At 51.7% G+C, this 26440-nt stretch overlaps 2 protein-coding genes across 2 annotated transcripts; one reads left to right on the plus strand and one right to left on the minus strand.

Annotated features, from left to right (window-relative positions):
- Positions 1 to 6393: 6393 nt before the first annotated feature.
- Positions 6394 to 19167, plus strand: LOC309684966 (olfactory receptor 14J1-like; the record flags this gene model as incomplete). Its single annotated transcript, XM_082500799.1, has 2 exons — positions 6394 to 6712; positions 18560 to 19167. The coding sequence occupies 2 exons, from the start codon at positions 6394 to 6396 to the stop codon at positions 19165 to 19167; spliced, it is 927 nt and encodes a 308-aa protein (XP_082356925.1).
- A 6130-nt stretch (positions 19168 to 25297) lies between these two features.
- Positions 25298 to 26233, minus strand: LOC309684967 (olfactory receptor 14I1-like; the record flags this gene model as incomplete). The annotated part of the gene is made up of 1 exon (XM_082500800.1): positions 25298 to 26233. The coding sequence occupies one exon, from the start codon at positions 26231 to 26233 to the stop codon at positions 25298 to 25300; it is 936 nt and encodes a 311-aa protein (XP_082356926.1).
- Between the last annotated feature and the right edge of the window lie 207 nt (positions 26234 to 26440).

Raw genomic sequence — 26440 nt, forward strand, 5'->3', positions numbered from 1 at the left:
GAGCTGACTGTGTCTTCTTGAGGAATCTGCTTGGTATAGTGGCATGGGATGAAGCGCTGGAGGGAAGAAGGGCCCAAGTAAGCCAGTTAATATTCAAGGCTCACCTTCTCCAAGCTCAGGAGTCATGCATCCCTACAAAGAAGAAGGCAGGCAGAAAAGCCAGGAGGCCTGCATGGATGAACAAGGAGCTCCTGGACATGCTCACAAGTGAAAAGGAGGCCTATAGGGGGTGGAAACAGGGGCGGGAAGCCTGGGAGGAATACAGAGAAATTGTTCAAGCAGCCCCGGATCAGGTTAGGCAAGCTAAAGCCCAGACTGAACTAAATCTGGCCAGGGGCATCAAGACAAACAAAAAATCCTTCTTTAAGTATGTCAGCGAGAAAAGAAAGACTAGGGAAGATGTGGGCCCTCTCCGGAAGGAAATGCAAGAACTGGTCACCTGGGACAGAGACAAAGCTGAGGTCCTCAATGACTTTTTTGCCTCAGTCTTCACTGGCAAAGACTGCACCCACACTGCCCATGATGCAGAGGGCAAAGGCAAGGAGTGGGAAAATGAAGAATTGCCCACTGTAGGTGAAGATCAAGTACAAGACCACCTGAGGAACCTGAAGGTGCACAAGTCCATGGGACCTGATGAGACACATCCACGGGTCCTGAAGGAACTGGCAGACAAAGTTGCTAAGCCACTGTCCCTCATATTTGAGAAGTCATGGCACTCTGGTGAGGTTCCTGCTGACTGGAAAAATGGGAAAAATAACCCCTATTTTCAAAAAGGAAAACAATGAAAACCCAGGGAACTACAGGCCAGTCAGTCTCACCCCTGTGCCTGGCCCGATCATGGAGCAGATCCTCCTGGAAAGTCTGCTGAGGCAGATGGAAAATAAGGAGGTGATAGCTAGCATCCAGCATGGCTTCACCAAGGGCAAGTCATGCCTGACAAATTTTGTGGCTTTCTACAAAAGTGTTACAGCGGCAGTGGACAAGGGAAGAGCAACTGATGTCATCTACCTGGACTTGTGCAAAGCGTTTGTCATTGTCCCGCACAATATCCTGGTCTCTAAATTGGAGACACATGGATTCGACAGATGGACCACTCAATAGATAAAGAACTGGCTGGACGGTCGCACTCAAAGTGTTGTGGTCAATTGCTCCATGTCCAAGTGGAGAGCAGTGATGAGTGGCGTTCCTCAGGTGCTGTACAACATCTTTGTCAGCAACATGGAGAGTGGGGTAGAGTGCACCCTCAGCAAGTTTGCTGATGAAACCAAGCTGTTTGGCGAGGTTGACACGCTGGAGGGGAGGGATGCCATCCAGAGGGACCTGGACAGCCTGGAGAGGTGGGCCCAAGCCAACCTCATGCAGTTCAACAAGGCCAAGTGCAAGGTCCTACATCTGGGTCAGGGCAATCCCAAGCACAAATACAGGCTCAGCGGGGAATGGCCGAAGAGCAGCCCTGAGGAGAAGGACCTGGGTGTGCTGATTGACGAGAAGCTCAACATGAGCCAGCAATGTGAGACTGCAGCCCAGAAGGCCAACCAGATCCTGGTGTCCATAAAAAGCAGCATGGCCAACAGGTCAAGGGAGGTGATTCTGTCCCTCTACTCTGCTTTGGTGAGACCACGCCTGGAATATTGCATCCAGCTCTGATACCCTCAACATAAGAAAAACATGGATGTGTTAGGGCAGGTTCAGAGGAGGCCCTGAAGATGATCAACGGTCTGGAGCAGCTCTCCTATGAGGACAGGCTAAGAGAGTTGGGGTTGTTTAGCCTGGAGAAGAGAAGGCTCCGGGGAGACCTTATAGCCCCTTCCAGTACCTAAAGGGTGCCTACAGGGGAGCTGAGGAAGGACTTTATACTAGGGCATGTAGTGATAGGATGAAGGGGAATGGCTTTTAACTGGAAGTGGGTGGATTTAGATTAAATATTAGGAAGAAATTTTTGACTTTAAGGGTGGTAAGACACTGGCGGAGGTTGCCCAGAGAAGTTGTTGAGGTCCCATCCCTGGAGGTGTTTAAGACCAGGCTGGATGGGGCTTTGAGCAAATTGGTCTAGTGGGAGATGTCCCTGCCTATGGCAGGGGGGTTGAAACTTGATGATCTTCAAGGCCCCTTCCAACCTAAAGCATTCTGTAAACCAAGAAGTGCTTTTTTAAGTACATTAATAGCAAGAGGAGGTCTAAAGAAAACGCTGGACCGATAGTTGTTGAAGGTGGTCAACTGACTGATAGGGATGAAGAAAAACCAGCAGTGTGCAATGCTTTTTTTTGCCTCACTCGTTAATCATGCATCTAGAGCTTGGGCTGCCCGGTCCCCTGAATCGGAGGACCACGAGTGTGGAAACAAAGACTTTCCATTTGTGGGACGGAAATTGTCAGAGAACAGCTGTATCAGCTGAATGTTCACAAGTCCATGGGGCCTGATGGGGTTCATCCCAGGGTATTGAAGGAGCTGCTGGATGTGCTGGCAAGACCTCCCACAATTTCTCTGGGCAACCTGTTCCAGTGCCTTATCACTCTCAAAGTGAAAAATTTCTCCCTAAAAACTAATCTAAATCTACCTTCTTCCAGTGTGAAGCCATTCCCCCTCATCCTATCATGTCCTGCCTAATTAATAAATCAGAGCAGATATGCTGGACCTCAGCTAAGCACCAGAACCACGCTCAGATGTGTAACAAAGAAAGGCAGTACCAAGTGCCCAAGGTCCCATGCAAGGAAAAAGTTTTCTTCAGAGCATGCAGGAGTGGATGGCAGATGGCAATGGAAAGATGAAATGAGGTGACCCGAAGGAGAGCAAACCCTCATGACCAGAGAGACGCAAGGCTGGACTGTGCAGCCGTGGCAGGAGAGGGCGTTACTCTCTGGGATGTCTCTGCAGCCCTCCAGAGCCTGTGGTGTAGGGAAGCTGATCTCCAGGAAAGACAAGGTGCTTTGGAAAATGTCCTCAGCGATGGACATCCCGTGATCCAAGAACACTGGGAAAATCATTGCTCTATTCCTTGATTGCATCAAAAAGGGGTGACTAAAGGCTGTTGGAGGAGCAGCGCCAACGTCTACTGGATGGAGATGGAACAGGACTGGCTTCACTGCAGCTGCCTCAAAAAAAGCACTGAATGTCCCAGAGGTTCTCTTGGGGTGTGTTACACGGCTGCTCTGAATGACGATCGTGTTCCTGCAGGTCTTGTGCTGTCCCTGCTGGCTGCATGCGGCTGTGCAGGAGAGCCCTGGCACCTCCCATGGCACCACAGGGTGTAGGTCACCTTCCAATGGAGCAGCTGCCCTGAAGAAGGTAAGGCACTGTAGGGGTGTCTGTGAGAAACGGGCCATGGGTGCCAAAGGAGATGGGGTAAAGACAGCTGGTGGAGGAGAGAGAGTGTCACCACCATGCCCCACCAGCCTCAAAATGATGACTCCAGACACTGCCCTGTCCCTCTTAATATTTCTATCAGTTACGAGCACGTGTCTTAGGCCACCTCTGGCACCTCATGTGTCACCTGTGCTTTGCATGGGTACAGGAGGTACAGGAGACTCCTGCCTTTCACTGCCTGGGTGTGCTGTCTCCTAGTGGGGCAAGAAGAGGGGATTCTTGGACATAACTCTGTCTCCGAAAGGGGAAATGGCACTGCAGGGAAGAAGTTTCTCTGCCCAGCAGAGGGAGAAAAGTATCAGTGATGACTTCAGCTTGTTTCCCAGGTGGTTCCCCTGGAGCCCCAGGGACATCTCTGAGGGAGCCCAGAAGGGACAGAGAGAGTGCCACCGTGGGCTGGTCCTCTGCTGCCGAGCTGGGCCGGGCTGCTGGGCCGGAGGGAGCTTCTGGCAAGTGGGCAGCGCTGCAGAGAGACAGCTCTGCCCAGAAGCAGGACTGAGGGCAGTGCCTGCAGGCAGCGAGGGAAGAGAAGAGAAGAGAAGAGAAGAGAAGAGAAGAGAAGAGAAGAGAAGAGAAGAGAAGAGAAGAGAAGAGAAGAGAAGAGAAGAGAAGAGAAGAGAAGAGAAGAGAAGAGAAGAGAAGAGAAGAGAAGAGAAGAGAAGAGAAGAGAAGAGAAGAGAAGAGAAGAGAAGAGAAGAGAGGAGAAGAGAAGAGAGGAGAAGAGAAGAGAGGAGAAGAGAGAAGAGAAGAGAGAAGAGAAGAGAGAAGAGAAGAGAGAAGAAGAGAAGAGAAGAGAAGAGAAGAGAAGAGAAGAGAAGAGAAGAGAAGAGAAGAGAAGAGAAGAGAAGAGAAGAGAAGAGAAGAGAAGAGAAGAGAAGAGAAGAGAAGAGAAGAGAAGAGAAGAGAGAGGTAAAGGCAGTCTGGGGTGGGAGGACAGGAGAGAGCTCACCGGGGGACAAACCTTCGCAGCCTTTCACATGGTAAGTCTCTGGCTGTGGGGCAATGCAGATGAGTTCCTGGCAGTGTCTCCTAGAGCTGGCACATGCCATGGCTGATAGAAGCTGTCAGGACGGCTCTCCTGGCTTGTCTGGTGTGGAGCAGGAGGATGTGCTTCAGAGCATGGATGTCCTGCTGCACCTTCAGAGGGACAATGACGGACAGCTGCCTTCTCCCAGGGATGGCTCCGGGGTTTGCAGGTCGGTGTGCAGGCAGGGGTGGGCAGGGCTGTCCTTGCCAGCAGGGTCCCCGCACCCCGGGGGCTGTGTGCTGGTGCAGGGACTCTGCCAGGGTCAGCTCTGCGCCTGCCCGGGGAGCTCCCACGGAGATTCTGTGGGGAGAAGCTGTGGGTGGAAGGAGTGACCCCAGCATGGTAGGGTAGGGATGAGCAGGTCAGGGCATGGTGCTTCTGCTCTCAAGAGAGTGCAGCAGCAGCACAGGTGAGCTCTACCTCATGATATTTTTCAGAGGACCTCTCGGGCAGCACACCAACTCAGCAGCATCTTCCCCTTAGCAGCCACATCAGGTTCGCTGTGAACTGGTCTTTAGCCCCCGCACACTCAGAGGTGCCCCTGGGCAGTGCCCCGTCCCTGGAGGTGTTTGCAGGCAGAGGTGGGCGCAAAGCAGTGGGACGGGGTTTGTGAGCACTGAGCGGGAGCTGAGCCGGGGACAGGGGGAGGGCTGCTGGCAGCAGAGACACGGGCAGGGAGTGAGAGGGAGCTGCTGCCTGAAACACTGGCGAGGGGCATGTGGGCCCGTCCGTGCTGTCCCTGCAGCACAGACACCTTCCCCTGGGCAGCTCCTGCCTGGTCTCCGTTCCCAACCGGGGTACATCTCTGCTCTCCAGCCCACGGGGTCTCGGGCACGCATTGACCCTGCAGCAGCCAGAGCCCAGCAAAGGACGAACCCCGGATTGCCATCTGCCTAGCATGTCCCTCCTCCCTTGTCGGGAGTGTTGTGGCATTTCACTGCCGTCCCCTCCTGCCTGAGCTGCCCTTGTTCTCACCGTTGGATAAACTGAGGATAAACTGAGTCAGTGCGGGGGGTGGGGGTTGCAGGTGGCAGATTCAGCTCCCGTTCAGATGCCGACCCTTTGGGTCCTGCTCTGCAGTCGTGTCTGTGGGAGCAATGTGCCCAGGACTCCTCCAGGCAACTTAAGGACATCAACTATTTCCCTGAGGAGTCCTGTGGGGCTGCAGGGTGCTCTCCAGAAGGGCACAGCTCTCCCATAGTATCTCTGTGCTCCCTCGGATCCACATGGAGAAGACATCTCGGTGCTCAGGCCATGGAAATGCTGCTGGGCAGCTGTACGTGGGCAGCTGCAATGATCCCTCCTGGTTCCAGTCTGGGAGGGGAGAGATGAGAAAAGGCAATGAGCCTGTATATCTCCCCTTTGAACCTGCATTCCTTTCTTCTCCGCAGTGTCCTGCTTCTTTTGATGGCAACACCTCAGAGGGATCCTCCTCCAGTTGCAAGCTGCCAGCACAGGGCAGCGGAGAAGAGGACTGATGGGCAGAACTGCTCTCCTCTCTCTGCACTAAGGGACCATCCCTTTGCCTCTCAGGACCCACAAGACTTCACCTGGAGTGCATTAGAAATGTCAGGGATTTCGGCCATCCCAAACCGCTCCGAAATGTGGCAGGTAAAACCAGAACAAAACAGAGAAAACAAAATCCCCTCTCCTCTGCTGTGCAGTTGGGCAAATTGCCGACAACAACGCTGAAAAGCTCTTTGATATAACACAATTACATTTAATTGGAGACAGCCCTGCTGTCCTACTTCCCTCGTGCTGCACAGCAAGGAGGACTCCTCAGGAGCCCATTGCCCAGCTCCCAGTGGCAGCCTCAGCCAGCAAAAGCCAGAGCTCAAGTGAGGGAGCTGCAGAGAGGTGCTCCTGAAAAGAGGGTCTGAATGTGGGGCTGCAAAGACATATGCAATCCATTTTGCCAGGAGAAGTCTGCTCTGACTCAGTACTGTCTTTTCCTCCTTAACAGATAACCACAAGTAACAATAACAGATACCCAGAGGCAGGATATGTACAACAGCAGCTCCATCACCCACTTCCTCCTCCTGGCATTTGCAGACACACGGGAGCTGCAGCTCTTGACCTTCGGGCTCTTCCTGGGCATCTACCTGGCTGCCCTCCTGGGAAACGGCCTCATCATCACCGCCATCGCCTGTGACCACCGCCTCCACACCCCCATGTACTTCTTCCTCCTCAACCTCTCTGTTCTTGACCTGGGTTGCATCTCCACCACCGTCCCCAAAGCTATGGCCAATTCCCTCTTGGACACCAGGGACATTTCCTATGCAGGATGTGCTGCACAGGTCTTTTTTTTTTCCTTCTTGTTTGGTGCAGATTTTTCTCTTCTCACAGCCATGTCCTATGACCGCTACATTGCCATCTGCCAACCCCTGCACTACGGGACCCTCCTAGGCAGCAGAGCTTGTGTCCACATGGCAGCAGCTGCCTGGGGCAGTGGGTTTCTCAATTCTCTCCTGCACACGGCCAATACATTTTCACTGCCCCTCTGCCAGGGCAATGCCCTGCACCAGTTCTTCTGTGAAATCCCCCACATCCTCAAGCTCTCCTGCTCACACTCATACCTCAGGGAAGTTGGACTGATTGTGGTTAGTGCCTGTCTCTTCTTTGCGTGTTTTGTTTTTATTGTGGTGTCCTACATGCACATATTGAGGGCTGTGCTGAGGATCCCCTCGGAGCAGGGACGGCACAAAGCCTTTTCAACGTGCCTCCCTCACCTGGCTGTGGTCTCCCTCTTTATCAGCACTGGCATGTTTGCCTACATGAAGCCCCCCTCCATCTCCTCATCATCCCTGGACCTGGTGGTGGCAGTGTTGTACTCGGTGGTGCCCCCAGCAGTGAACCCCCTCATCTACAGCATGAGGAACCAGGAGCTCAAAGAAGCATTGAAGAAAGGGGTTCAATGGGTTCACCTTCAGCAGCAGTAAGCTGCCCATGTCTCCTCACAGGCTGTCCCTACTGTGCTGGATAATAGTGAGGCCTTCGGTTACTGTGTCATCACAGCATCAGAACTGCCTTCCTGAGGAGCATCTCTGTAATAACAGGGCAGCTCTCTCTGTTGCAGGAAAATTGACATAAACTAGGAAAATGAAATGTAAAATGTCATTGTAATTGAAGCAACCAAGGAAACCTGCTGCTGCTCAAGTCCTCTGTACTGCCCCAACTCTATTTAATAATTTACCTAATATGAAAATAGAGAAAGATTTATCTATGACTCAGTTAAGGAACTACCACCAGACAATGTAGCATTGTTGAGAAGCAGGGGATTCCTGTCAAGAGAGTGATGAACTGTAGGGCGGGTCAGCGAACCCAGAAAACCTCTTGGAACTGCCAAGATCAGAGAAGTGGTAAAAGGTAATTCTGCCAGGGGGAGATCGCGACCACTGACTCACTGACCACCCACCCAAATGATTCCACCTACTCAAAAGAGAACAATGGAAGAAGAAGACAGAGTCTGTGCACTAATTTACATGGGAAGCAAAGAAATCTCAACCAATCCTTGAAGAGAATAACAATGAGTAACTGTGAATATATATATGAATTGTTTGAATATGTAAACATCAATGCATAGAAGTGGAGTCTTTTGAAGCTAATTTTTGCTCCCGTTTTGGGCTGAGCACCCCATTTCTGTGCATTAATGGAATAAACTTGGAAATACCTCTGCTCTGTGTGTTATTGGCTTGCACACCGTGTAACAAACCCAGATTTGGGATATCAGGAGGGTGTCATACTGAAGTGAAATAGATCTAGTTTTGTCTTTGAGGCAGCAGCAGTAGGATATGCAGTTCCGTGCAATGACATGGAGCTAAATAGAGGATTCAAATGAGTCTATGAGCTGAGACATCTTTGGCATCTGAGGAGCATTAGGAGGGCTTTGGAAGAAGCTGCACAGGTTATGGGGAACTCACAGCCATTAGGAAAACCTCAGAAAATGACAGCCTTGTGTTTGAAGAAATAGTGAAGACAGAGTCATCAGTAGAGCTTGGGACAGCATGGGGTCAGAGTGGGGTGGGGAAGCAGGGGTGGTGGTTGACATCTGCAGAGAAACAGCCACAGGCATAGGGAAGTGTCGAACAGCCTGTGGGGGGTATGGTCCCTTTGTTGGGGCTGGGACCCCCCAACAGAACTGAAATCCTTGTCCTTTTGACTATGGTTGTGGTCTCTTCCACTGAGGCCCCTGAGAGCACTCCAGTTACTTACATCAATGGGGCCTTGTTGCCTCCACCCCACCCTCCAGAGGGCTTGAGAGGTGTCTTGCCCTTGGCATCACACACCCCTTCATCTCACTGCTCCCAGGAAGAGCCCTGAGCTTCCCATGTGGGAAAGGATCCCCATTCCCAGGGTGTGGGGGTCAGTGCTTGGACATCCCGCTTGATGAGACAGGTCAAGGGCTTTCACAACCACTTCCATGTTTGATTTTCAACCTGTAAGCAGTGCCTCTGACTTCCTGCTTCACCAGCCTCCAGGGACAGTCCCTTTTCTGGTCATTCCCTCCAAGGTCTTTTCAGGGGTGGCCCTCAGTGCAGCCCACTGACATGCTCAGAAACTTGGAGCTTTGTTGCTGCCTTTTACTTCTCAAGAGGCCAGTTCATTAACATGCAAAATGCCCTAACAAGCCAAGGCTCTGAGCATAATTTTCTTCACTTTACAATTCTTATTTGAGAGATTTCAGAAGTGAAATGATTTTAAAAATGAAAGAAAAGAAAAGAAAAGAAAAGAAAAGAGATTCCTTTTTCTTCCACTTTTCTTCATTTATCTGCTTACGCATTAAGTGATATCAGCAATTTCCAAATGATATTGAAACTGGACCTCTCCAAATGGAGGGTGAATGTGTAGGTATTGAGGTTTGGGCTGGACTGGCCACTCAGGCAGAACGGCAGATGCTCTCCCCTACCGAGGAGAGGCAGGAGAGAGAGAAAGGGACTTACGAGTTTAGAAGGACCTAAACTAGGTTAATGAAATATTAATAATAAAATAAAAAGTCCATAATGAAATATATACAAAACCATATCAAGCTCCCAGGATGATGATCACGTCACTGGCTGGCGCTGGGGCAGTCCCAGACTGGACTCAGTGCTGGATGGGAACTGGATTCCAGATAAGGATTCAAGATCAGGATCAAAGGCAGACGAACATACAGAGTCCTCCTCAGACGTTGGCCATTGAAGGAAGAGCGCTGACCCTTTGATCCCTCAGCTTTTATACTGAGCATGAGGCAGATGGGATGGAATACCCCGTTGGTCACCTGTCCTGTCCACTCCTCCCCGCAGGTGGGACCCCACTATGCTTTTCCACTTCCAACCGTCCAAGGGGCAAATCACAAAGTTGGTTGGCCGTGGGTGTTATAGCAATAAGTATAAGTAAGAGCCTCTCTGCACACCGTGCCTGGGCATCCGCTGTGAACATAGGTCTGATCACTCTGAGAGAGTGAACACTGTCTGCACAATATACTGTTAATTTCAGTAGTTAGAAGAAGCCCGGCTAAGAAGCGAAGTTACTGAACAAAATTGGTTCTGTTTTACATCTCATCAAGTTCCCACCTAGCTTTTTCAGACAATTTTTCCATGGCTGAGGCTTTGACCTGCCGAGGGACATCATCTAACCAGTTGTCCAATACACTGCCACATGCTACCGCAGATTTATGGTTTTTCCTCAACTGAGACAGCGGCCTGGTCACGTGACCTGTCCAATGCTGAAACACTGTCCTGCGCGGCAGAAAAAGATTATGTGCATAATGCTGCATGTCAGTATCCACATGACCCACTGTCGGTGCCTCATCCTCTTTCCAGCAAAATAATACCAATCCATGAGCATGTGCCGCTGGTGCTCTCCGTACCCACATGCGCCAAGTGGGTCTGGTAATTTTGAGTGCATCTGGATCTAATGGTGTCTTCAGGTTGTCCAAATCAGTAAAAATCATCTGCCGCACAGCTACTTCCCTCAGATTCTGAACATCTCTCTCAATAGTTGTCCACTTGGATGGGTGGTATGGGATAGCGTCCCTATAGGGATACTTGCTCCTCACGCTTTACAGGAGTCATCTCCAGAGGCTAAGGGATTGTGGTGGTCATCCAAAAACCCTGTCAATACCCAATTTTCTAGTCAATGGTCCCAACCGCTTGGCTTCTCTACCATCTAAGTCCAAACTATCAGCTCCAGTGTCCCAGCAATCGAGTAGCCAAGGAATCACTTGCTTGCCTTCCTGATGGCCATAATCCTTACGTATGTCCCGCAGCTCACTTAGGGATAATGATGGAGTGGTTTCCTCTGTTTCTTCATTGCGTGATGTCCCTGACTGCCCGTTGTTATCTGGTCCTATTGCATGTCTTGTCTAATACTCGTTGCAGCTGCGGGTCCTGTCATGGTAGCCAGCAGGGACTGGAGAGGTGCAATGTCCGTCATGGGGGCTGGCGGGTGCTGTGCAGGAGAAATACCGTGCAGTGCCTGACATAGGAGCCAGTGGGATCTAAGCCAGCGGAGTCTGGATCGGATGGATGCCTGCCATGGGGGCTGGCAGGGTCTGAGTGTCGCAGGGGACGGCAGGGTCTGTGCAGGCGCAATGTCTGTCACAGGGACAGGAGGGGGCTGTGCAGGTATGATGTTGGCTGTGGGGGCCTATGGGGTTGCCGCTGGATACTTCCCTATACTGCAGATACACCAATGAAGAAGAAAGAGCCAGCAAAATTTAATTACCCAAGCACAATAACCAAAACATTCCAAGGGTACTCCAGACTTTCAAAAACTGTTGCTATTGATGCCACCAGCACATACAAAAACTCAAGAGACATCCCCCCTCTTGCTAAATGGCCCATAATATAACCCAAGGTGTAATTATACACAATGTCCAACAGAGGCCTCCCGCCGTCCCAAGGTGAGTCTGACCGCGGCAATTCGCAAGGTGCCATTACGTAAGGGACAGAAAATGGAAACATTAAAAAAGACCTGATAACATAGCAAAATACTGCCACCCAAAATAAAAAGGCAATGTTTTTAAGTCCCCATCTAGAGAAGATAAGCTGCCCTAAACCAGCAGAAAGGGGAAATGTGGAGAAATGCCAGGAGTGTTGCTGTGAGGAGGCAAGAGAGGGACAGAGGGTTGGGCTCTGCTGGGTGGAAGAGGAGACCAGGGCGTTCCTTCAGAGTGGGTGTCTGCACTGCAGGGGATGGCAGGGAGGGTGCCCAAGTCCCCTCTCCCAAGGTGTTTGTGGGAGCAGGTCCCTCCGACTCCCTGCCCACGTCTGGGCTGCCTGGAGCTGTCCCTGCCGGGAGCTGTTTCTCTGTCCCAACATCTCCTCCCTGCCAGTGCTCACTGACCCCATCCCTCCCGCTGTGTGCTCAGCTCTGCCCTGCAGATCCCTCCTGGCAGCAGGGCACTGCCCAGGGACATCTCTGCATGCCAAGGGGATAAGAAGAGGCTCAGACAAATGCTAACGAGAACTGGGGTCTCCGTACGTGCTCCAGAGTGGAGAAAAAAAATTTCCCATCTCCCACTGTCAGGGATGTCACAGTCAGGGGTGAGAAGGTAGAAATGAGGCTCCTGAAAGAAGGGAACAAGGCCAAGAGCAGGAGTTAAGGAGAGCAGGCTTTGGCCTTCTGAGGGACCTGATCAGAAGAATCCCATGGGATATGGCCCTGCAGAGAAGAGGGGGTCAGAAAGCTCTTTGCTAGTCAAGGATGGACTCTTGCAGCTCCAGAACAGTCCACCCCATCATATAGGAAGTCTGTCAAAGCTGGCAGGAGCCTGGCATGGGTGAGAAAGGAGGTCCTGACTAAAATGAAGCATGAAGGGGCAGCCCAGAGAAGGTGGACGCTGACCTGCTCCTGGCCTCAATGATTCTTTGACTCTGTTCTAGAGAGAGCCATTTGCGTGAGCGTGTGCTTGTCTGTGCCTGGGGGGGATCAGGGGGACGAGGGGATCCCAGGGCCAGGTTCTGGATACATGGAAAGTGTCAGACCAGCTCTTGGAAGGATCCGTTTTTGCTGTGTGTCTATATGGGTAGATATCTTACACTAACATAATACAGCACACAAAGAGCCCACCCTTGTTTCCCTTTCTCCACTGACTGTGGTTTTGATTGCCCTAGAAACCTCTTCATGCGCCATGGGTCTTCCCGTGATGATAACGCATTTGTGGGGCAGGGAGGCTGGGTGAGTAGAGGGACGAGGCTGGCTCTGACAGGGGCCATGAAGCAGCTGCCCGGAGGTGACAGCAAGGACATGACAAGGAAGAAAGTTATCTCTGTTGACATCATTTTTTTTAGGAAGGCAAAGCTCCCCTTGAGCCAGTGGTTGCAAGGAAGGTCAAGAGCAGAAAGAAGGCTTACGGGGACCTCCTTGCAGCCTGTCAGAACCTAGGAGGAGGTCATAAAAATACAGAGATAGGCTCTCCACCTCTGGTGCATATTAAGAGGATGAAAGACAAGTGTTGGGTGAAAGAGGGGATGTTGAACCTGGAGATAAGGAGAAGATTTTCTGCCAGTGTCAGGGCTTGTCCTGAGCCAGGTGGCCATGAGCCCCACCTGCCCTTCTGTCTGCCATGGTTGGTCAGGCTGATGTAACAGAGGTGCCCCCAGGATCAGAACCCAGGTGGGCCTCTTCCACCTGCCTCACCCCCTCCCCTCCCCAAGGGTGGAGTTCCTCTTGGGTGGGGTCTCTGATGCGCTGGATGACCTCAGCATGCCTGCTGGCCAGCATGTCTCCTGAGGGCCAACCAGGCTGCTGCTGTGGAAGTGTCCTCAGAATCATCACCATGCCAGCCATCTCCCCTTGGCCTGCCGCTCCTCTTTCCCTCTGACCCTATCTTGGCTGGGAAGAGCGGTTTTGTGATAAACCTCTTGTCCCCAAACTGCTGGGGCCAGCTGCTGGCCAGTCATGCTCCTATAACAGTAGTGGCCTCACAATCAAATCAGAACTTGTCTCACCTTTGTCTATCTCTCCCCATCCACTCCCTTGACTCCTCATCTCTGCTGGACCCCACCTTCAACATCCAAACCCCGTTACTGGCTTTTCCCTCTCCTCTGCCGCACGGGTTGCCAGAGACAGGGTGGCACATCTTACGTTTAGGCTTTGCAGTGCTCATGCATAATTCTTGTGATAAAGTCAGTGCTGAGATCAGACTCTATGGTGTAGAGCAGTTAATGCAGCAGATTGGCAGTGGTGGCCACCATGTTGGTTTTGCAAGGGGGGGCTTCTGTCTGTTTTAGAAAAGGAAAATTTGCTTTCCCTTACAATGCAGGTTGACCTGATGGGTCTTTTCACATTAATCCCTTCCATTGCCCAGGTTGGAAGGTGACATTTTCCCACCTTGGATCAAGACGATGGGCTCTCTCACAGCCACTCCAAGTGTCTTACTCTGGAGTTATTCAGCCTGAGTTTGCCATACATGAAGAGTGTTCGTGCATGCTCATGTGTCCACTAATAATAGGGCCAAGTTTCTCCTATTCCCAATGGCTACTTCCGATGTGTGAGAATCTGCTGGCAAGCATTCCAGGATCCCTGGTGCCAGCCCACAAGAACCTGGGCCTTCCCAGTAGACCCTATGGATCTTGTCCTAGACATACTCTTGAATTCACAGACTGATGGAAGTGCGCTGCATTGATTGTGACTTCTGTTCATGACTATATGTTACTCTGCCGAAAGCTGAGCTGCTGTTCCAGCTTTCTGTAGCTCAGTTTCTAAAACCTTTAGTTCTGTTTCTAAATCTTGTGCTTGTCCAACTTCCAAGTCCAGATGTTTAATTTGTAACCAGGGTCTATGTCTGTTTACCCTGAGATCTTCCTCTCAAATTTTGATTAAGGTGATTGTCTTTATGTGGGGAAATTCCTCCTCCTTCAATTTACGGGTGTCTTTTTTTCACATTCTTTACCTCGTCATCCATTTCTCTCAGGAGATCCTGTGAATCATACATGGCACACCACAGGGTTCCAATGGCACCGGCTTCCTTTTTTACTTTACAATGACTAACGTAAACTTCACAGGCTGGAGAAGTGGGATCTGCTACTTTAAGACAGTGGGATCTCCTAGGGCATTTCCCTGGTTCAATCACCTGCTTATTGAGTTTGTAACATCCTTTTCCTCCTTAACGTATATTTTAGCTCAAGCTGCATGGTCTGTTTTATGCTGTGCACTTCCCATACAGCCTCTACACAGGCAAACACTAACAGGAATTTTGCTGCTCCAAGCGACTCAGTAGAAAAGAGTTTTAAATGTGTTTTCTGTAAGCTCCAATTCCAGATTGACTTTCCTTCAGAGGTCCATTGGTTCTGAGCATCCAGAAAGCCACACCAAAGATGCATTGTGGGTCATTTCAGTCACCACTGTCACCCACAAACCTTCCACTTTGACTGCAGGGCTTGCCTCTCCGTTTACAGACCACGCAGTGAAGTTGGGATGAGGCTGTTTGTTAGGAGAGCTTCCCAGACAAAATGCTGTTTGAGCCCAGCCAAGGGTGTGTCAGGGGCAATTCCTCAAGGCAGCCAACCAAATATTAAATGAGCACAGAGCTACTTGTGGCTGGAATTCTGTGTGCAGGAGCAAGGACTGCCTTCAGTCCAACAGTGCAGTTCCTTCACTCTTGTTGTGGTTTGGGCCGGCCTGGCCACTGCGACAAACGACAGATGCTCTCCCTCACCTCTCTTTCCAAGGAGAGGAGGGAGAGAGAGAAAGGACTTGTCAGTTTAGATAAGTTAGTCAGTTTTGGGTCACCTGTCCTGTCTGCTCCTATCCAAAGGTGCATCCCCTCTACACTTTACCGCTTCCGACCCTCCAACGGGGCATATAACAAAGTGAGCTGCCCTTGGTTGTTATAGCAAAAAGTCTAAGCAAGAGCCTCTCTGCATACCATGCCTTGGCATCAATTATAGATAATCAGGTTTTGTCACTCTGAGAGCCAACAGCTTATGGACAATATGCATTAAATTTCAGAGAGTTCAGTTAGTTCAAGGAGGCTTGGCTGCAAAGTCAAATTACTGAACAGAAAATGGGTTCTGTTTCATTTCAAACCAGCACAGGTGGGCGGTTCTTTTGGGAGGGTATTAGGAGAATAAAAGAGAAGCACTCGGGATTTCAGGGAATGGAACGAGAAGCAAAGGATGCTGTTGGCCTTCTTTGCCCCTGGCTGCTGTTTTGCCTAATGAAACTGAAGGACCAGCAGAGCCTTTCCCGCAAAGCTGCCACCCAGCCACACCGCCCCTGCCCTCTGTCATTGCTCGGGGTTAGTGCACCTCAAGGGCAGGACTTCAGAGTTCTCTTTATCGGACATCATGATATTACTTTTGGCCCATCCCTCTGGCCTGTCTATGCACCTCTATGTTCCCTCCCTCAACCTCCATGGCCTTTCAATGATTACGGAGTATCATTGAACACGCTGGCACATTGGCTTACCCTGTCATCTCCCTCAGCTGCCACCCCTCCTGTCCCATAGACTGGTAAGGATTGTCTTAGTTAAGGTGACTTGGGAACAATCCACTGCTGGTGGCGTTCCTCTAGATTCCTGCCCCGAGTCACAGAGCCCTGGGAGACCTTGCTGGGGCAGAGTGAGGCAAAGAGGATGTAGAGAATCTCCGATATAGCTCCACCTGCTCTCTGAAACTCAGAAGTGGGCACACAGTGGCTTTGTTTCTTCTCAAACTGTTCCTGAAGGAGTAAACACTCATTCTGGTGCCCTTGAATTGCCTTTGGGGGTTAGATTGAATTGCGAACTGGACTATAGCAGAGCTTGGAGGAGGCTGTCCTTGAAGACCAGATGGACTGAGCTCTGCCACCATGTCACAGCTCTGTCTGCCACAGAAACTGCTCCAGCTCGTCCTGTCTGTGCCCCTGGCTGAGATCATTGCTGCACGTTTGGGCTGAAGCCCCCCAGCTGTGGCACCAGGCAAGCAGTGATTTGCCATAAGGACTCCTGGTACTAAGAGTCCAAGACCCCGTGTGTGCTACTGATGGGACAAGAAGAGGGGGTACTCATGGCCAGCTCTTCTTCTGCTGGGAGAAATAACACTGCTGGAAGTAAGTGTCTCTCCCCAGCTGACGGAGGGAACATCAGAGATTGCATCATTTTTTTTCACAGGCGGTTCCCCTGGAGCCCCAGAGACACCTCCAGGGAGCCCAGAGGGGACAGAGGCAGTGCCAGCGTGGGCTGGTCCTCTGCTGCTGAGCTGGGCCAGGGGTCTGGGATGGAGGGAGCTCCTGGCAAGCGGGCAGCGCTGCAGAGAGGTGGCTCTGCCCAGGAGCAGGGCTGGGGGCACTGCCTGCAGGCAGAGAGGGGAGACCTGTGAGGCAGAGAGACCTTAAAGGCAGTTGGGAGTGGGGGGTGCTGAGACCTCACTGGGGCAGAAATCTTCACCGCCCTCTGCATGGTAAGTCTCAGGGTGCCGGGCAATGCAGCTCCAGTTCCTGGAGGGATCTCCTCAAGCTGGTCCATCTGAGAGCTGCTGGGCTCTGTCAGGAGGACTCTCTCAGTTTCTGTGCTGTAAAGGAGGAGGATGTGCTCCAGAGCAGGGCTTCCCTGCTGCCCGGTGAGAGGGACTGGGCCCGAGGGCTGCCTTCTGCTGGGGATGGTTGTGGAGGTGTGCGTAGGGGTGTGCAGGCAGGGGTGGGCAGGGCTGTCCTTGCCAGCAGGGTCCCTGCACCCCGGGGCTGTGTGCCGGGGCAAGGACTCTGCCAGGGTCAGTTCTCCGCCTGCCCGGGGAGCTCCCACGGATCTTCTGTGGGGAGAAGGTGTGGGTGGAAGGAGTGACTGCCAGCAAGGCAGATGCCTTCTGTTGCTGAGATGGACCTGTGTGGGTCAGGGCTGCTCCAGATCCACATCACCCCCAGGACATTTGCAGAGGGCCCTTTTGAAGAAGGATATCGAGGCACCTTTCCCCTGAAAGAGAACAAGTCTGTGCTGTGGGATTTCTCCTCTTTGCTGCTGGGTGGGCAGTGGGTGGTGAGAATGGAATTCTCCTTTGTGGAGAAGGCACAAAGACCCCCGTTCTCGATAGCACTTCCCTGAGCTGCTCCTGAGCCCCCACACACCCAGAGATGCCCCCGGGCAGCGCTGTGCTGCCAGGAGGGGTCTGCAGGGCAGAGCTGAACACACAGCAGGTGGGATGGGCTCTGGGGCACTGGCAGGGAGGAGACCCGGGGGCAGAGAAGCAGCTCCAGGCAGGGGCAGCTCCTGGCAGCCCAGACACAGGCAGGGACAGAGAGGGAGCTGCTGCCAGAAGTGCTCAGGCAGGGGGGATCCCGGCACCTCCTGCCGCCCCCTGACCTTCAGACAACTTCTCCGCAGCAAGCCTCTGCTCTCCTCTCCCGCCCACCCCACAGCCACAGGGTCCGGAGCCTGAGATGCCTTCTCGGCAGCTGCATCTCCAGTCCAGGAGAAGTAAGTGTGTCCTACAAGTGATGCACAACATAAAAGCAAGTGCCCTGCAGTGTCGCTGTCTGGAGACACTGTCACTGAGGAGAAGGCTTCACTGCACGCCTGCCTGACTCCCTCTCCTCGCTTCCTTTTTTCAGAGCACAGACGCATTTCTCCTCATGTCCCCACCCGTCTGTTGAACTCTGCATCTCAGGAGTTGGGGAGGGGGTGCGGGTCAGCTTCTCTTCTGCCTCTGACTCTGGGAGTCCTGCCCCAGACGTGTCCTCATGGAAAGTAGGTGTCGAAGTAGTATTTTACCTGATAAGGGAGTGTGTCATTGAGTTTGTGGGGTTGGGAATGAGCTGGGTCATTCCTCATTCAGCTGTGGGAGGGGGATTTCTGTGAGGAATGGCATGGGGATTTCCTCAGAGAAGTCTGTCCCAGTTTGTCACTACCTTTTCCTCCTCGGACAGGTCCCCCTGCTCAGAAGCAGCAAATGTCCAATGGCAGTTCCATCACACAGTTCCTCCTCATGGAGTTTGCAGAAACACGAGAGCTACAGCTCTTGACCTTCGGGCTCTTCCTGGGCATCTACCTGGCTGCCCTCCTGGGAAACGGCCTCATCATCACTGCCATCACCTGCGACCACCGCCTCCACACCCCCATGTACTTCTTCCTCTTCAACCTCTCTGTTCTTGACCTGGGATCCATCTCCACCACTCTCCCCAAAGCCATGGCCAATTCCCTCTGGAACACCAGGGCCATCTCCTAAGGAGGGTGTGCTGTCCAGCTCTTTTTCTTTCTCTTTTTTATTTCAGCTGAGTATTTTCTCCTCACCGTCATGGCCTATGATCGCTACATTGCCATCTGCCAACCCCTGCACTACGGGACCCTCCTGGGCAGCAGAGCTTGTGTCCACATGGCAGCAGCTGCCTGGGGCAGTGGGTTCCTCAATTCTCTCCTGCACACAGCCAATACATTTTCACTGCCCCTCTGCCAGGGCAATGCCCTGCACCAGTTCTTCTGTGAAATCCCCCACATCCTCAAGCTCGCCTGCTCACACTCCTACGACAGGGAAGTTGGGCTGATTGTGGTTAGTGCCTGTTTAGCCTTTGGGTGTTTCGTTTTCATTGTGGTGTCCTATGTGCAGATCTTGAAGGCGGTGCTGAGGATCCCCTCTGAGCAGGGACGGCACAAAGCCTTTTCCACGTGCCTCCCTCACCTGGCCGTGGTCTCCCTCTTTCTCAGCACTGGAGTGTTTGCCCACCTGAAGCCCCCCTCCATTTCCTCCCCATCTCTGGACCTGGTTGTGTCATTTCTGTACTCGGTGGTGCCTCCAGCAATGAACCCCTTCATCTACAGCATGAGGAACCAGGAGCTCAAGGATGCCCTACACAAACAGGCCCAATGGACGCTGTTTCACTGACAATAACCTGCTGCCCCTTCCACGCACATTGCCCAAGGCTTATCTTAGGCTGTGAGTCTGCTTTTTTCTCTTGTGATAATCCTGATTATAGATATTTTTCTGAGTTTACACTGCTTGTCTTTAGGCTTGATCCTACTGTGTCTGACCCTTGCACAACACAGAGTCAGGTGTGGCCTGAGAGATAACAGCTCTTCAATAAAAGGGCATCTCCCAAGTGCAGTGCCTGAAGGATGGGCTGTTCCTCCAAAGTTCCTTCCAAGAACACGTTCAAGGAATCAATATTTTAATGAGTCTCTTCTTGTGTTTTCAATGTTTCTGGAGCTAAGCTGATGGTACTATTGGGTTCCACTGCACCAAATATTCTGGATTTAAAAGCGCTCTTCTTGGTGCCCAATGGCAGGGGAGACGGTCCATGAGCTCCCATTCTCTCCTCAGTCTTCTTCATGTATGACAGGACTGATGGCATATAAAGGACATTCTGGAAATGAATCTTTTAGGGGGGAGGAGGTGCAGGATTAGGGACTCAACACTTGCCCTTGGACGAGAATGGATGGAGACTCCGAAGGTGAAACACCCTCCAAGGTGAAGTCCACCAATATAAAGCACTGAATCAATGTGTCCACGCACAAGGACGCTGCAGTGCCGAGGGAGTCAGCAGGGACTCATCAGGCACAGGGAGGGGAGAGTGGGGAGACGCAGGAGCTGCCTGAGGGAACCCCAGGGCCAGGTCTGCTGTGCTGTCCTGGGGCATGGGGCTGACTGGGGAGAGAAGGGGGCAAATTCAGTCAGGGCTTGGAATGAGGCACAATATGAATTCCAGAGAAGCAGAGAGTGACCAGCCTCTTTTTTCTCATTCCCTCAGCACCAGCACGAGCCCCGGGGCTGATGGGCAGGCTGACCTCCTTGTCTGCCCCCCAGGAGCTGCTGTGCCCTTGGGAGGAGCTGGGGCTGTGCGGTGAGTGCCCAGAGCTCTGCATCAGCCTGCGGCGGGCAGTGCTGTGGGGCCAGTCCAGACTGGGCTGCTGGGCTGGGTTGTCCTGGGGAGAGAGCAGGGGAGGTGGGCAGAGCTGTGCAGGGGCTGGGGAGTGCTGGGAAGTGACTGGGAGAGGACTATTCCAGTACTAGAGCCCTTTCCAGGGAAGACTGAGGCAAAGAAGTCACTGAGTATCTCAGCCTTCTCCATGTCCTGGGTTACCATGTCTCCTGGTTCCTTCCCGAGTGGGCCCACGTGTTCCCTAGTCTTCCTTTTGTCACCCACATACCTATAGAAGGCTTTCTTGTTGCCCCTCATGTCCCTGGCCAGATTTACCTCTACCTGGGCTTTAGCTTTCCTATCCTGATCTCTCGCTGCTCGGACAATTCTTTCCAGGATACCTGTCCTTGCTTCCACCCTCTGTAGGCTTCCTTTTCCTTTTTGAGATTGACCAGGACCTCCTTGGTCATCCACGCAGGCCTCCTGCTGTCTTTGCCTGACTTCCTCTTTGCCGGGATGTGTTGCTCCTGAGCTTGGCAGAGGTAGCGCTTGGATATTAGCCAACTTTCATGGCCCCCTCTTCTTTCCAGGGCTTTGTCCCAATGTAGTTCACCAAGCAGATCCCTGAAGAGGCCAATGTCTATCTCCTGAAGTCCAGGATAGCGAGCTTACTGTGCGCTCTCCTAGCCACCTTAAAGATCCCAGACTCTGCCACCTCAAGGTCACTGCAGCCAAAGCTGCCCTTGACCCAATCCCATTTGCAGTTTTCATGATGTTATACTCGAAGGCCGAGAATTGTCCCCAGGGGTGGCCCAGAAGGAACTTGACTGCCTTTATGGTGCTGTCCTCCCAGGCAATGATCAGGGATACTGCAAATGTGCCAAGAGAATTAGAAAAAGCCATTAATGAGGGCAGGCAGTATGACAGCCTTAGAGGAAGAAATCAAATTGTCCTCCCAGGCAATGATCATTCAGGAAGGACTCTGACTGAAACCATGACTCGAATAGGACTGCCTCAAGAACATGAGAGCGATGTGCCATCCTCCCCTATGCAAGATGGTCCCCCTTTCGAGCCCAGTCGAAAGGAACGGGTGGTTTGCAAACTCTTTTGGGCAAGGATTTCCGATGCTTGTGCAATGCCTCACACAACTGTGGCCTGGGCACTCATAGACAACACATACCTGATCATTTCCATAGTGTCAGTGTCAGTGTGTGTGCCTTCGGAAACCATGCACGTGCTAACAAGCAATGGGATTTGGGTGAGTGGCGTGTATGTACAGTGAATATGAACTACAAATTTATACCCTTGTGAAGGCAGGATTTCAAAAGTTTCAAGCAAAGTCCTTACTGTCAAAAATGCTGAGTTTATTTTTTCTAAGCTAAGAATAACGTAGACATTTTTGCTTTAAATAAATGCCCTCTGTCCCCCCTTCCACTCTTCCTTGCCCAGCAAGACTGCAACCTGCTGCCTCCTGTTCTGCGGGTCGTGAGCCATCCATTGCAGAACAGCCTTGAACATGTCCTCTTCTTTCCCACGGAGCTGCTCCTTCTGCAGGACGCACTGGAGCTCATTGACGGAGAGCTCCAGAAACTCTCTCGACACCCTGGTCACCCTTTCCAAGTGATGGGGGATGAACGCCTGGGCTGCTTCCCGCAGGTCAATAATAAAGTCAATAATAAAGGCAGTAGTAATACTCGGTGAATCTCCAGATGCCGACGCAGTTCTCCAAGCACAGCTGGGACTTTAAGAACTCGCAGCACAGTCTGACGATGCCCATGACGTTGAACTGGTCGGCCGCTATCAGCAAACGTTCAACGTTGATGGCCTTGACCGGAACTGTGCCGGTGTAGGCGTACTTGGTAATGAGCCGCATCATTTCAGGTGAAGTGCCGGGGATTTTATAGACATCGTTCCCGGCATTGCTGCAGCGGGTGGAAAACAAAGCCCTGAAAAAAGCAAAGCAGTGCTGGGGGAAAAAGCATCTTTGCTGCATTAAACCCAGACCCTATTATCCCCTGTGCCTCCTTCCTGGGGCACCAATTTGGGCACACGCAGTAGCCACGCTGGGAGGCCGTGGGGTTTATTAATTCATGTGTTACGAGCCGGTTGTTTTAACAAGGAGTCACCGCCTCCAGCTGTGCACAGAGAGCCACAGGGCCAGTGCCCTCCTTGCTTCAACAAGACCACCAGAGAATGGCGCTGTGTGGGGAAGGAACACCTCCCGCCCCACGGCAGACAAGCCCGGCTGGCCAAGCTCCAGCCCTGCACCGCATCGGGGGGTTCGTCAGACACCGCTTCCAGCGCTGCTGTGAGATCTTGGGTTGGGGATGAATTCCGGTGTCCAGGAAGGCACCAGGACTGTGGGGAAGTGCTGGAAAAGAGGTTCAGTGCCGAGGGAAGCGCTGGAGAGACACTAAGGCAGCGTGACACAGCCTGGGAAATGCTGTGTGTCCCCATCCCATCTTGTTCCAAGCACTGACCTGAACTATTGACTGTAGCTACAGAGGATGTTCTTCTCATCACTGAACTCAATGCCACCCACGCTGAGAACCACATCGCAGAGTCTCTCCTCCAGGCAAAGCTCACTGAAGACGGTGCAAAGCACAGCACTCATCTTCCTCTCCCTGGGTGAGGATGAGTGTCGCTGGGAGCCAAGCTATCGCCCACGTCACAGCCTGTGGCAGTGGAAGGTGCTTCTCCTGGAGGTGCTACAGCGCTTTGTCCGTGCCCTCCCTCCAACACCGTCTCCCAACCCCTGCCTGTCTGGTGGCTCTGGAATGTGCCCCAAAGTGAAATCACAGGCGCAGGGGTGACCCGGGACCGGCTGTGAGCCCCCGTGCAGCTGGTGCTTTACCTCCATATTGATTCATGGGTGGTGGCAAATGCTCTGTGGGGGTGGTTACAGCAGTGGGAGCAGAGCAACTGGCAGTGCAGAGGTAGACCCATCTGGGCTGCTGAACTGTGGCAAGACATTGCTGCCCGGATAGAGAATCTGGTTGTGAAAGTACATCATGTAGATGACCACGTACCCAAGGGTCAGGCCACTGAGGAACATCAAAACAACCAGCAGGTGGATCAGGCTGCTAAGATTGAAGTGGCTCAGGTGGACATGGACTGGCAACGTAAGGGTGAACTATTCATAGCTTGGTGGGCCCATGACGCCTCAAGCCATCAAGGAAGAGATGTGACATATAGATGGGCTCGTGACCAGGGGTTGGACTTGATCACGTTCACTATTGCACAGGTTATCCACGAATGTGAAAGGTGTGCTGCATTTAAGCAAGCCAAGCGGTTAAAGTTTCTTTGATATGGAGGACGTTGGCTGAAATATCAATATGGGGAGGCCTGGCAGATTGGTTCTATCACACTCCCTCAAACCTGCCAAGGCAAGCGCCACGTGCTCACAACGGTGGAAGCAAACACCTGACGGCTGGAAACACACCCTCTGCCCCATGCCACCACCCTGAACAACTATCGTGGGCCTTGAACAGCAAGTCTGATGGCGACATGGCACCCCAGAGAGAACTGAGTCAGACAGTGGGACTCATTTCCAAACAGCCTCATAGACACCTGGGCCAAAGAGCATGGCATTGGGCGGGTGTATCACATCCCCTACCATGCACGAGCCTCTGGGAAAATGAAACAATACAACGGACTGCTATAAACTACACTGAGAGCCATGGGTGGTGGGACCTTCAAAAGTCGGGATACACATTTAGCAAAGGCCACCTGGTTAGGGAACATTTGAGGATCTGAATATGTTCGGGAAGACAGTCTGGGTTATTCCTGACACAAGCAAAGGCAAAACTCTCTGTGGGATTGCTTTTTTTAAGGCCCTGAGTGCACTTGGTGGGTGATGCGGGAGGATGGGGATGATCGATGTGTTCCTCAAGGGGATTTGATTTTGGTGAGAATGGCCAATGAATCAAATGATATGATATTTATTGCTAAATTACCACTATATATCATCACTGATATGGTTGCTATATGCTCTATCTATGGCATTGCAGTGAGAGTGACCTAAATTAATGAAGAATGAACTTTGATGAAACTGAGCAAAGTGCAGAAGTGATGGAACCAGAAGTGGCTGCAGTAACTGGCACCCGGGAATTGTCTTGAGATCGACATCTTCAACCCACAGATGATGGGCATGGGGCATGCCGGCTACACCAGCTGTGAGCTCCAGATGCAGCACGCAACAATTCAACACCACACACCACGTCTCCTGCCAGGAAAGACAGTTACAACAGATGGAACCCAAAGTCATGGACTAAATGAACTCAAGGGACATTTCAGTGGGATGGGCCATGGACTAAGGGAATGATATCTGTGTGTATATACACATATATCAAAGACAGGAAAATGGTGGTGATTTATGGAAAAGTGTAAGACCTGGGCATGAGGTAGATGGTATAGAATAAGGGGCAGACGCTGTCCTGGTTTTGCCTGGGATAGAGTTAATATCCTTCCTGGTAGCTGCTGTGTTTTGGATTGACTTTGAGAATAACATTGCTAACACATATTGTTTTAGTTGTTGCTGAGTGATGCTTATATTAAGTCACGGACATTTTCAACTTCCCATAGAGGGTGGGGGGGCACAGACAAGACAAGCTGGCCAAAGGAATGTTCCATCCCATAGCCGTCATGCTCAGTAAGTAAATGTGAGTCAGCTTGGGGGCAGGGATCGGTGATTACTTTTACAGACAGGAGGGGCAAATAATCATTGTGTGGTGACAGCAATTTGTTTTGCATCACTTTATTCTAGATATACTTTATTATTATTATTATTATTATTATTATTGTTACTATTATTATTATTACTATTTTTATTACTATTATTATTATTGTTACTGCTACTGCTTTTATTTTCTGTTACTGTTCTATTAAACAATATTTATCTCAGCCCATGTTTTCTTTTTCCCCTGCTTTTCCCTTTTCTCGCTATTCTACCTGAGACATCCCGTTTCATTTAGGAGCTGTTATCTGTCAAGCCACACCTGACACAGTGTTGTGCAAGGGTCAGACCCAGTAGGATCAAGCCTCAGAACAAGTAGTATAAACACAGAAAAATATCAATAAGCAGGATTATGACAAGAGAAAAAATAGGCTCATGATCTAAGATAAGCCCTGGGCAATGTGCAGAGAAGGGGTAGCAGGTTATTTTCGGGGAAACAGCATCCATTGGGCTTGTTTCCATAGGGCATCCTTGAGCTCCTGGTTCCTCATGCTGTAGATGAGGGGGTTCACTGCTGGAGGCACCACCGAGTACAGAAATGATACCACCAGGTCCAGGGATGGGGAGGAGATGGAGGGGGGCTTCATGTAGGCAAACATGCCAGTGCTGATAACGAGGGAGACAACCACCAGGTGAGGGAGGCACGTGGAAAAGGCTTTGTGCCGTCCCTGCTCAGAGGGGACCCTCAGCACAGCCCTCAAGATCTGCACATAAGACACCACAATGAAAACAAAACACCCAAAGGCTAAACAGACACTAACCACCAGAAGCCCAACTTCCCTGAGGTAGGAGTGTGAGCAGGAGAGCTTGAGGATGTGGGGGATTTCACAGAAGAACTGGTCCACGGCATTGCCCTGGCAGAGGGGCAGTGAAAATGTGTTGGCCGTGTGCAGCACAGCATAGGGAAAAACACTGCCCCAGACAGCTGCTGCCATGTGGACACAAGCTCTGGTGCCCAGGAGGGTCCCGTAGTGCAGAGGCAGGCAGATGGCAATGTAGCGGTCATAGGCCATGATGGTGAGAAGAGAAAATTCTGCTGAAATGAAGAAGCCAAAAAGAAAGACTTGAGCAGCACATCCTGCATAGGAGATGGCCCTGCTGTCCAAGAGGGAATTGGCCATGGCTTTGGGGAGAGTGGTGGAGATGCAACCCAGGTCCAGAACAGAGAGGTTGAGGAGGAAGAAGTACATGGGGGTGTGGAGGCAGTGGTCGCAGGCGATGGCGGTGATGATGAGGCCGTTTCCCAGGAGGGCAGTCAGGTAGATGCCCAGGAAGAGCCCGAAGGTCAAGAGCTGCAGCTCCCGTGTGTCTGCGAATGCCAGGAGGTGGAACTGTGTGATGGAGCTGCTGTTGGACATTTGCTTCTTCTGGGCAGGGGGACGTGGTCAAGGTCTGTTACCAGAGATTTCCCTAAGGAAAATGAAAGCCATTTCCCATAGACTTTGCCCCTCCTGTAATACGCCCTTTTCCTTTTCCAGGAGACATTCCTCAGCTTCCTGACTCGAGCTCTGGTTTACTCTTGCTGATTGTGCTGTGAGGAGGGAAGAGTTCCTGGGAAGAGTGAG

The sequence above is a fragment of the Vanellus vanellus genome (assembly GCF_965231255.1).
Source record: "Vanellus vanellus genome assembly, contig: HAP1_SCAFFOLD_110, whole genome shotgun sequence".
Classification (NCBI taxonomy): Eukaryota; Metazoa; Chordata; class Aves; order Charadriiformes; family Charadriidae; genus Vanellus; species Vanellus vanellus.